At 39.6% G+C, this 10,409-nt stretch overlaps 1 protein-coding gene across 1 annotated transcript; it reads right to left on the bottom strand.

The window, feature by feature from the left end:
- Nucleotides 1-5,968: 5,968 nt before the first annotated feature.
- Nucleotides 5,969-9,745, bottom strand: LOC122039021 (ALA-interacting subunit 3-like). The gene is made up of 11 exons (XM_042599037.1): nt 9,531-9,745; nt 9,350-9,457; nt 9,109-9,237; nt 8,842-8,900; nt 8,671-8,745; nt 8,461-8,577; nt 8,289-8,359; nt 7,987-8,161; nt 7,667-7,791; nt 7,271-7,561; nt 5,969-6,249 (listed from the first exon to the last, which is right to left on the bottom strand). Exons 3-11 carry the CDS (start codon nt 9,212-9,214, stop codon nt 6,195-6,197), a joined length of 1,074 nt encoding a protein of 357 aa, XP_042454971.1. The 5' UTR covers nt 9,215-9,237; nt 9,350-9,457; nt 9,531-9,745; the 3' UTR covers nt 5,969-6,194.
- Nucleotides 9,746-10,409: the final 664 nt, after the last annotated feature.

The raw sequence follows: 10,409 nt of genomic DNA, 5'->3' as shown, positions 1-10,409 counted from the left end.
TTAACTTAGCTGACTAGACTTGTTGAGGAAGAAATTTTTATATTTTTAAATTTATTTGATTGATTATTGAGTTTGATAATAATTTATTTATTTATTTTAATTTATTTATTAAGTTAATAAGAGTTGGTGATAAATATCATTAATTCATCAATTTTGTTAGTGAATATTATTTATTAATAATTTACAGTATCTATTAGCATTAACAATGTATGATCATTTAATTGACTACTAAATGAACATAAATACATTTTTATTAAATTTATTATGTTTGATTTATTCACCGGCCTAAACTTTGAACTTAACTTGTGTCATTGACGACTGGTCAGCCGCAATTTTGTTTTTCATGATAATTGCTGTTGAGTTTGATGCCATTAAATACAATTATTTTATTTCTTCCTCATTCATTCTGTTACTATTTTAAAAATAAAAAACCTATAATTATATCTGCAAACAAATTAAACAAAATATAGTTATCGAAAAAAAAATTAAATTTTAGCGCGGGATTAGGATACCATGATAAGACATTAGAAGGGGATGGATTTTTTTTAAGGCAATAAAGGTGTGTTTGATTAAGTTATGATGTATATATAGTTTTAATTATATGTAAGTCAGAAGGAGATCGGCGGAAATGACGTTGGTGTTGATGGATAGGCGACTTCACTCATCTTGTATATGCACGTCTCCCAAGCTAACACCCATGTGGAACTCCAAAATCTATAGTACGAGAATTGGTGGTAAACGAACTCTGCACACACTCATGACAATCACCCAAAATGTTAGAGATCATAAACTAGGAAAAAAGTTTCCAATGAAGATCCTCCGACGCTCAAGTCAGATCTTTTTTCCCTAGAAGAATAGTGTACTAAAGAAAAAAACTGTTGAAGACGAGTACGTATGTGCGCGTACCTGCTCAAGGGAGAGGACCTCCCTTTTTATATGGCTGTGCGTACTTGCTCAAGTCTGACCAATGTTAGGGGATGCCGAGTGTCAAGGTGTGTCAGGTGAGAGAGGATGTGCGTTGACCTCTCATTAGTGGAAGAAAGGTTCTACTCTCAGGGAGTGGCAAACCATTTGAATATTCCCAGGCGGATGACAGTTATTCTCTGACAGGAGGTTACGATTCTCTGACACTGTTGTCGCCTAGTAGGCTAGTACTATCTGCCCCATCCGGGTTTTAGCAAAAGGCTACTCGGGCTGACCACTCAGATGTGCTAGCATGATTGAGCCTTGATGAAGAGAATGAGCTGTAGTGGGCCGCCCGAGTTTTGTCTAAGACTGTGGCAAAAAGGCTACCTTTCACGATCTAACCGCTGAGGAGCCGATCGGGAGCTATCTTAGCCAAGTAACCGGACCATCTATAAAGCTTGAGCTGGAAAGATCTGATTAGTCCGGGGCAGGCCTAGGGCTAGTCCAAACCTTATCTTATGTCCCAGATCTGAGGGCCTGGTCTGACGGTGACTGACCAGGAATTATGTAACTAGTGACGCAAGGCAGTTTAACTCTCATCCTTACTTGATTATTTATTATCACGTCCTCTTTGACTATTGACTATTATGTCCCTTTGACTCTTGACTGTCACGTCCTCTTGACTTCTGACTGTCACGTCCCCTTGACTCTTGACAGCCACATCCTCTTGACTCCCGACTGTCACGTCCCCTTAACTCTTGACTGTCACGTCCACTTAACTTCTGACTTCCTGACCCTCTCGGGGCCCTCATTTATACATCGTATCACAAGTCTCCCCTCCAAGTCTAGTTGAAGGAGACTTAAATCCGACTGACTAGACCCTGGTCCCTTTGTTGTTCCCTCCGTCGTGCAAGGGATTGGGGTGTGGTCGACTATCTCAGTAAAGGTTGAATCCTACTTGAGTACGAAGACGGCTAGCACTTTCTGCAAAGCGGCTCGAGTGCAGCTGTTAGCTAGGTGCCATTGACGCTTGAATGGGGGCGATAATTTGGCAGGCTAACCGAGAGGTCATTGGTTGTGAGAGTATGCTCGCTTATAACTCGTGCTAGGACGAGAGTCTAGAGAGACGGCGGAGAGGCCGTTGGTCGTGAAAGCATGCTCGCTTATAAGTCGCGCTGAGACGAGAGTCTAGAAAGCCGATCGGGAGGTCGTTGGTCGTGAGAGCATGCTCACTTATAACTCGCGTTGGGGCAAGAGTCTGGAATGCCGATCAGGAGGTCATTGGTCGTGAGAGCATGCTCACTTATAACTCGCGCTAGGACGAGAGTCTATAATGCCGACTGAGAGGTCGTTGGTCGTGAGAGCATGCTCACTTATAACTAGTGCTGGGGCGAGAGTCTGGAACGCCGACCGGGAGGTCGTTGGTCATGAAAGCATGCTCACTTATAACTCACGCTGAGGTGAGAGTCTGGAAAGCCGACCGGGAGGTCGTTGGTCGTGAAAGCATGCTCACTTATAACTCATGCTAGGGCAAGAGTCTGGAACACTGATCGAGAGGTCGTTGGTCGTGAAAGCATACTCACTTATAACTCGCACTAGGGTGAGAGTCTGGAAAACTGACTAGAGATTATTAGTCGTGAGAGCATGCTCACTTATAACTCGCACTGGGGCCAGACGTGAGAGAATGCTCACTTATAACTCGCGTTGGGGCGAGAGTCTGGAACGCCGACCGAGAGGTCGTGAGAGCATGCTCACTTATAACTTGCACTGAGGCAAGAGTCTGGAATGCTGACCTGAAGGTCGTTGGTCGTGAGAGCTTGCTCACTTATAATTCGTGCTGGGCCGAGAGTCTGGAAAGTTGACTGAGAGGTTGTTGGTCGTAAGAGCTTACTTACTTATAATTCGCGCTGGGTCAAGAGTCTGGAAAGCTGACCGAGAGGTCATTGGTCGTGAGAGTATGTTCACTTATAACTCACGTTGAGGTGAGAGTCTAGAATGTCAACCGAGAGGTCCTTGGTCGTAAAAGCATGCTCACTTATAACTCGCGCTGGGAAGAGAGTCTGGAAAACTGACTAGGAGATCGTTGGTCATGAGAGCATAGTCACTTATAACTTGCGCTGGGGCGAGAGTCAGGAAAGCCGACAGAGAGGTCGTTGGTCGTGAAAGCATGCTCACTTATAACTCGCGCTAGGACGAGAGTCTGGAAAACTATCTGGGAGGTCGTTGGTGATCAAAGGTGATGCGTCTGTGGACTTAAACTTTGTGACCAAATTTGAATCTTCTCCTAATTCTGAGGTTGGTGTGAGGCGCCAAGTTATGATCAGCGATTCCTGCCGCCTTCTAATCCTTTTTCCGAGGTAGCCGCATGAAATTTTCAATCCTCGAGGCATGGTGCCAGTGAGACGTGGTGCCAATGCTCCCATATCATGCTTATGATTTCTGCCCTTCCCATCATAAATGCCCTTCATAGGAAACTGACATGTGTCCAACTAACTTTCTTCAATACGACACCTAACACACGCTTTCTGCACGCAACCCGATGGTGCTTCATTTCCTTTGATCTAACGACTATCGTATGCAACACTATTCCGATTGTCCATCTCAAATCCCTATGCTCCTTAAGGTTTTTGGTTTAAAAGTCCTAAAGGCCTCAAGCAACTGTTCATCGACACTTCTTCTTCCTCTAACCTTTCCTTCTCTGTTTGTTCATGTCAGCCTTCGTGTGTCTCCTTTGTAAGTGCTTCTTCTCCCTCTCCCCTTGCTCCTGCATTTTTCGATTCAATTATGGCTGGAGAGACTTTAGTATCCTAGTATTCTTTCTTCCTCTTTGATTTTGATAGGAATGACCTTAAATCGGTGCATGCTAGCTTGCAACTTTCTGAAGCATATAAACTTCACATTCCTAGGCCTGACGAGCATCTGTGTTATCCTCTCCCTAGTTTTGTGACTTTCTTCAAGGACCAGCTTCTTGGCGGTCTATATTTCCCCATCCCTTCTTTCTTCTCAATGCTGAGTCGATATTTCTGTATCCCTTTATTCCAGTTTGCTCCAAATGCCTTCCATGCCATGTGGAGGATGGTAATTTTGTGTAGTCTATACGACATTCCTTTAACTCCTCAACTCTTTCATCATTTCTATTCTCTCAAATGATTGGAGCTGGGTGTTTTTATGGTGCAGTCTAGGACTGGGTATAAATTCTTCTAGGGCATTCCTTCTTCCAATAAAGGCTAGAAGTCTCGTTTCTTCTATATACAACTACCCGAGCCTGTGGCTTGGCCCACTGAGTGGCGTTCAAGCCTTCCCCCTACTTCTGAGTTAAGTGACCACCAGCACAGGCCAGATTGTTTCACGGCTTCCGGGAAATTGGGTGGGTGCAACTCCAACTCCCTTCCTTGCTACGGGAAAGCATGTTGTACACCTTCGGGCTGAGCCCATCCGGACGCCCTTGACCACACCTTTCAGTAAGATCAAACGACTCTTCCTTCATATCTTCACTAACTGAGATATCTTCTTTTACCTGCAGAAATCATCATGTTCAGAGCTTTCGCCCTCGACTCCTCTACAATGACCAATGACATTATGTGGAAACGCGGAGAAGAGATCATGTCGGATCAAGAGGTTCCCCAGGCCAACACCTCCGCAAGAGTCTCCTCTCGACAAACGGGAGAACACGAGGCCCTTGAAGAGGAGTCTCGCCCTTCAATGGAACCACCCGTCGCTACTGCAAATAGTGAGAAGACCTCTTCTCTGGCTTTAGAGCGCCCCCTACACCTTCAACGCAAGAGGCGATGGGTTACTCCCTCAGTCCAGTCTTCCCTCTAGAGGTCACCTCTATTACGAGTGCCTACCCAGGCTACCCAGGTCAAGACTCCCACTTGGGCAAGCACTCCAGCCTCCTCAGCAGTTGCAGCATCTTCTCCCGTCCCCGCCCAAGTTTAGGAACAGACACCCTCCCGATCAGAGGGTCGACCGACGACTTCTGCTCCTTCTCTTCCTCTGGCTTCCTAGAGTCAGCCCTCTTCAGCGGCTCCTGCGCCCTCTTCCCGATCCTAGGACCGCTCCAAGGGGTGGTATGCCTTCACTTCATCTTTTTAACTACCGTCCCTTCAAGTGCTGGGCCTAGCCCCTTCTTCCAGCACTTCCCCCGATTATTGCCAAGTATAACTACATGGTGCCCTAGCCAACTCATGAAAGAACACCGCCGACTAAATTTTAAAATGCCCTTCACTAGACTTGGCCGATGAGTTGTCCCAACGGCTGGTGTCGGTAAATTTATCTACTCACTCTTCATATCCTAAAAGTGTTACTAATCTTGCATTTTCTATGGGTCTGCGTCATGGGACTAAGCGTCTCTCAGCTTGTAGTCGTCTCTAATGGGAAAATGAGTCTTTGAGGGCTCAAATTCAAGAGTTGGCGTCTCCTGCGACCACTGGCCGCATTTTTAACCTGACGACCCCCGAGAGCTTGAACAAATAAATTTATATTATCAAATTCAATAATCAATCAAACAAGTTTAAAATTTAAAAGTTTCAAATAATTAAATAAATTTAAATTTAGAGCTCAATAATATTTAAATGAACCAAACTTATACTGATTGAAAAAAACTAAATTATATTTAAATAATCATTTTAATAATTTAATTCATTTTAAATTTGACTTAATTTGATTATCGTATCAAATAAATTTTCGACTTCTACTTATTCACATGCCCAGGAGGATTAAAGCCATACCATCGAGAATCGTGATGTTTTTCTTTAAAAAAAAAACAACGAGAGGGGACATTTACCGAAATAAAGATCATATTTAGTGGATTTGCATTTAATATCTCAGAATAATAATAATAAAAGATGGTGCTGATGCCACGGCAAAAAAAATGCAATCAATGGTTGCAAAATTTAACTTTTTCAAAAAATAAAGGTTCAACTAATTTCTCACGCAATCAATTTTGTGGATTGCCTTTCCACAGGCTCACCAGCTCATTTCAAGTACAGCTGAATAAACATCTGTTTTATTTTTCACAAAACAAAAAAAACAACTTAAATTTTTTCATGGCGAAGACCAATTTGGCAATTTGTCAACATCCACAATGATATTACTAAAATACGGGCATTGGAAACAAAAAAAAGAAGACAATTTTAATAAGACAGCAAGTTATGGGCTTCTGCTTTAAGCAGAGATCAAACCCAGCAGATGAGTCACGTTTTCTCTTGAAATTGAATGAATAAGAACGAGACAGAGAGACAGAGACAATGAAGTTGTCTAAGGATTTGGTATTCTCAACAAAAAAGTTAATGGCCAGTAGGGTTTCTATTCCACGACAAGTATGAAGGGTCCCCAAGCTTCCTGCAAAGTAGACATTAAAGAAATTATCTGAGCTATTAGAAAATAATACGTGGATGGCATTTAAAATAAAAATTGTTGTAAAATATTTATAAATGAGAAAACTAATGAATTTATACTTAGGAAATGAAAATTTTAATACTAAAAAATAAATTATATTTTCCATAAAGAGATTGTACAAATATGATAATTAAAAAATGATCAAACAAGATGGAAGAAAAAAAAATAGCTAGAGAAGTATGATTTATGAAGAGAGAAAATGATCAAATTATTTTAGAATTGTTGCAGTATGAAGAAAGTGATTAGAGGATAAGTATCAAAGGTTGATGATGGATTAACAATGCTGGATAATCAATCAAATTAAGAATACTATAATTTAATGCTCCTATTAAAGATAAATGACTTACAAAATACACGTCATCAAGTAAAACCAATGAAAATATAACTATTGAAGTAGTATTTATAATTTGCCTTTGAGAAAGATCTTTAAATGCACAGTTTCCGAATAAATAACTAATGAATATAATTCAAAGAGTTGAATATACGGCTATGGAGTTGACAATATGGGAACCACAATAGAACACTACTCTTATTTTCACTACTTGGAAGAAAACATGCTATTATTTACTCTTGTTTTCACTAGTAGGAAGAAAATATTAAAAAAAAAAAAAAAAGACAGTCCGGTGCACGAAACTCCCACCATGCGGGGTCCCAGGGAAGGATTCATTGTACGCAGTCTTACCCTGCATTTTGCAAGAGGCTGTTTACAGGATTCGAACCTGTAACCTTTTGGTCACATGGTAACAACTTTACCGTTGCGCCAAGGCTACCCTTTAGTAGGAAGAAAATATGCTACTGTTTAATTTGGGAGTAAATACCATGGTCAAGTCAGCACAGATCACAGCCTAATTTGCTAAAACTAGTTCTTTTAGTTTCTGCTAGGAAATTAAAACGACTTCAAATATGTTGATCTAGCCAAGTTATTGTACCTTGTGTTACTAGATAACACATTATCCATACTCACCTTGGTTTTACCAAGTATACAATGGTGAAGGCAACGGCTAAAAAGAAGCATAAACCTCCAACAGTCAGGTAAGCAATGCCCAGAAAATCATTCTTCCCGCCAAGCCAACTTGATGTTGATAGCACCAAAGCTTTCTTGCCACTGAAACTGTAGGTGTTGTAGTTATTTTGCAACTGAACAGTAAGGACATCATTCGTATTGAGATCCTGCTCAATCCTCCCATACAACTTCCGGAATGTCGGAAGTGCAGCAGTACGCATCCAAACAATCAAATCTTCCTGTTCACTCAACTGTACACATGAAGTAAATAGAAAATCAATTGTGTCTGTTTAAAAGCACAATACTTAGATGACATCTCACTGGTTTTGCAAAAATTGTGAAGAGAAGATTCTCAGTGGTTTTGCTGGGTCAAGTTTTGCACCACCTATGAGAGTGCTGTTCTGGAAATTCCTTGGATAGACATCTTTTCCAAATTTGTGATTCCTGTCACTCTTCCAAGAAATGTCTTTCTTGTTTACACACTGGCGGAGCCAGGATTTGTTGTCCGCCTGGGCTGCAAATCTCTCCTCTAAAGGTTTCCCGGGCTAAGACTCATTTTGCTCTATTTGGGAATGAAAAAAATCAATACAATCAAAGTTAAAAATTAACACAACTTTAATTGGGCCACCGGGCTATAGCCCAGGTATCCTAAAGCCTGGCTCCGCCCTTGTGTTTACAGTCAAATTTCTGTTTCTAATGGAAAAGCTATATGTATCATTGAACAAACTCCAAGCTATGAGACCACATGGAACAATTGGAGCACCATTTGCTGTCCTTTCTGGATCACAGCCACTGGTTTCATTTGCCTCACTACCTTTCCTTAATTGTGCATCATTTCGGCTCTTCACATACCTGCACTTTTATTTAGATAAGAAGTGAAGCTTGCAAACATATCATGATTCACAAGAACTAACAATGACTAGTAATTCCTTCCGAATCCCACTACATTTTTATATTTAGAGGATGTCTCAGTATATACCTCCTATGGTTCTGGTAGAAGTTATCAAGTTGATAGTACAGATAAATAGGCTGACTCATGTGTTTTGGCACCTGTAACCAACAATATATTGTTCTATAAGTTAAGACTAACACTCAGTGCCACTTATTTTGTATCTTTAAGCTATGCTCTAATAAAAGGGAATAATAAATACCTTGAGAATTCTAGTGCAGGTTTTGTCTATTGTATCGTTCTGAATGTATGCAACCTTCATGCTAGCCATGTTTGGTGGGACGCAATCATCATCATAGCGATACACAATCTCGACAACCTGTACAAGGAAACAAGGAATTGCACTTGCAAAATTGTTAACTCCTAAATCCATGGATCTGTCATTATAATATAAAGGAAGAATTTACCATACCTTACTGGAAGCCTTTAGTGCTGCAATGCCAATTGGGACAAAGATGACACTGATGAGAATAAATACGGAGATTGCCTATAAAAGATGATGCCACAAGAGTAAGAAATATCTGCTTCATTTTTTTTGTTAGCACAACTTTAATATCTACAAGGGAAAAGCTTAAATCTTTACCCATCTTGGAGTGAGAATAGGTTTGCATGCTGGAAGTTCTTGCTGTGTAAATCTTGAATCTGAATTTGCAAGAGTGAAATAATTAGCTCCAGTGAATAATAATCAAGACTTCATGCGTTAGGAACAAAGATCAATTTAATGAACCAATTAAAAATCAAGTAGATTTAAAAAAAAAAAAAGAAGAAATTTTAGAAAAACCAATCAACAAGAGGGAAGAGGAAGATGTATCGAAGAACCAAAAGGAACAATTTTTGTATAAGGGGTTACACTTGGGGCGCTTGGAATTCCTCGTTGTAGCCGATGCGCCCCCCGATGCGGAGCTGGAACCAGCAGCGGAGCCGGAACCAGCAGCGGAGCCATTGCTGTATTGCATCGAGACGGTCGCGAGAAAGATCGCTGGGTGGAAACGGAAAAGGAAGAATTTTGAGAATCAACTACTGTAAAACTAAAAGCCTTTATTAACACAAACGAATAAGAATCTACAGACAAAAAAAAAAAAAAAACTTACCCTTCTGCAGACTCCACTTCACTCTGCGTATCTAATTTCCTGAATGCGCGGAAGATCGCCTGATAGATTCCGAAAAAGAACGGGCTTAGAGATTTGGAGCGAGATCAACTGCATATAAATCCTTATCGAATGTGATGTAGGACACGAACGAATTGCAATCTACTGAAAAAAGAAAACTTACTTCTCTTCCCTTTGGGCTACTTCTCTCTGAGAATACGAATGCCACGGTATCGATATCGGCCACGGAGTCCTCCTCGTTCGACTGCAGTGAATGGAGCGAGGAGAATCGGCCCTTTTTCCTCGCCGGCGGACGAAGGTGACGGAGAGGAGTCAAAGGGCCGTCAGTATGGGCGTGATCTCGAATGCCCTGTTTGCTGTAAATGTCGTGAGCACAGATCTCAAAGGCAATGTGAAGATGACGTCCGATATTATATCTCTGTTCTATTATATAATTTTTTTTTTCAACCTCATCATATTTGCTCTAACGGTAAATTATCTTAAAATCCTCCATTAAAATTTAAACTTAGCAGGTGATCTTATATCAAAAAAAAATTTATTTTCATTTCATACAAAATTTTGTTTGCTTTAATTTTCTACATGACCTAATTGTCCCTTATTTTTTTTATAAATAAAATTTAAAATAAAATATAATTTCTTTTAAATTTAGCACATTTAATTTTTTTTTCAGTTTAATATAATTTTTTCTATTAAATTATGTAATTTAATATATTTTTTTAAGTTTAAATTAAATATAATGTAATTTAAATTTAATATAATTTAATTTAAATTTAATATAATTTAAATTTAAATTTAATATAATGTAATTTAAAATTTTTCTATTAAATTTAATATAATGTAATTTAATATATTTTTTCAGTTTAATATAATTTTTTCTATTAAATTATGTAATTTAATATAATTTTTTTTCAGTTTAGTTTAATATAATTTCTCCTAAATTTAGTACATAATCTAGTATATTTTTTATTTAATTGAGCACCATAGAATCTAGTATATTTTTTATCCAATTAAGCACGACTCTTTTTCCACTTGACCGACCAAT

The sequence above is a fragment of the Zingiber officinale genome, chromosome 1A (assembly GCF_018446385.1).
Source record: "Zingiber officinale cultivar Zhangliang chromosome 1A, Zo_v1.1, whole genome shotgun sequence".
NCBI classification, from domain to species: domain Eukaryota; kingdom Viridiplantae; phylum Streptophyta; class Magnoliopsida; order Zingiberales; family Zingiberaceae; genus Zingiber; species Zingiber officinale.
Note: the sequence above shows the minus strand (reverse complement) of the source record. Positions and strands in the feature narration are given on the sequence as shown.

Excerpts from the sequence above, each read along its gene's own strand:
- LOC122039021 (XM_042599037.1), bottom strand. The coding sequence starts at position 9,214 with ATGCAATACAGCAATGGCTCCGCTGCTGGTTCCGGCTCCGCTGCTGGT. Across the intron at positions 8,578-8,670 it reads CACTAAAGGCTTCCAGTAAG|GTTGTCGAGATTGTGTATCG; the intron begins GTATGGTAAATT and ends TTCCTTGTACAG. Across the intron at positions 6,250-7,270 it reads GTATACTTGGTAAAACCAAG|GAAGCTTGGGGACCCTTCAT; the intron begins GTGAGTATGGAT and ends TCTACTTTGCAG.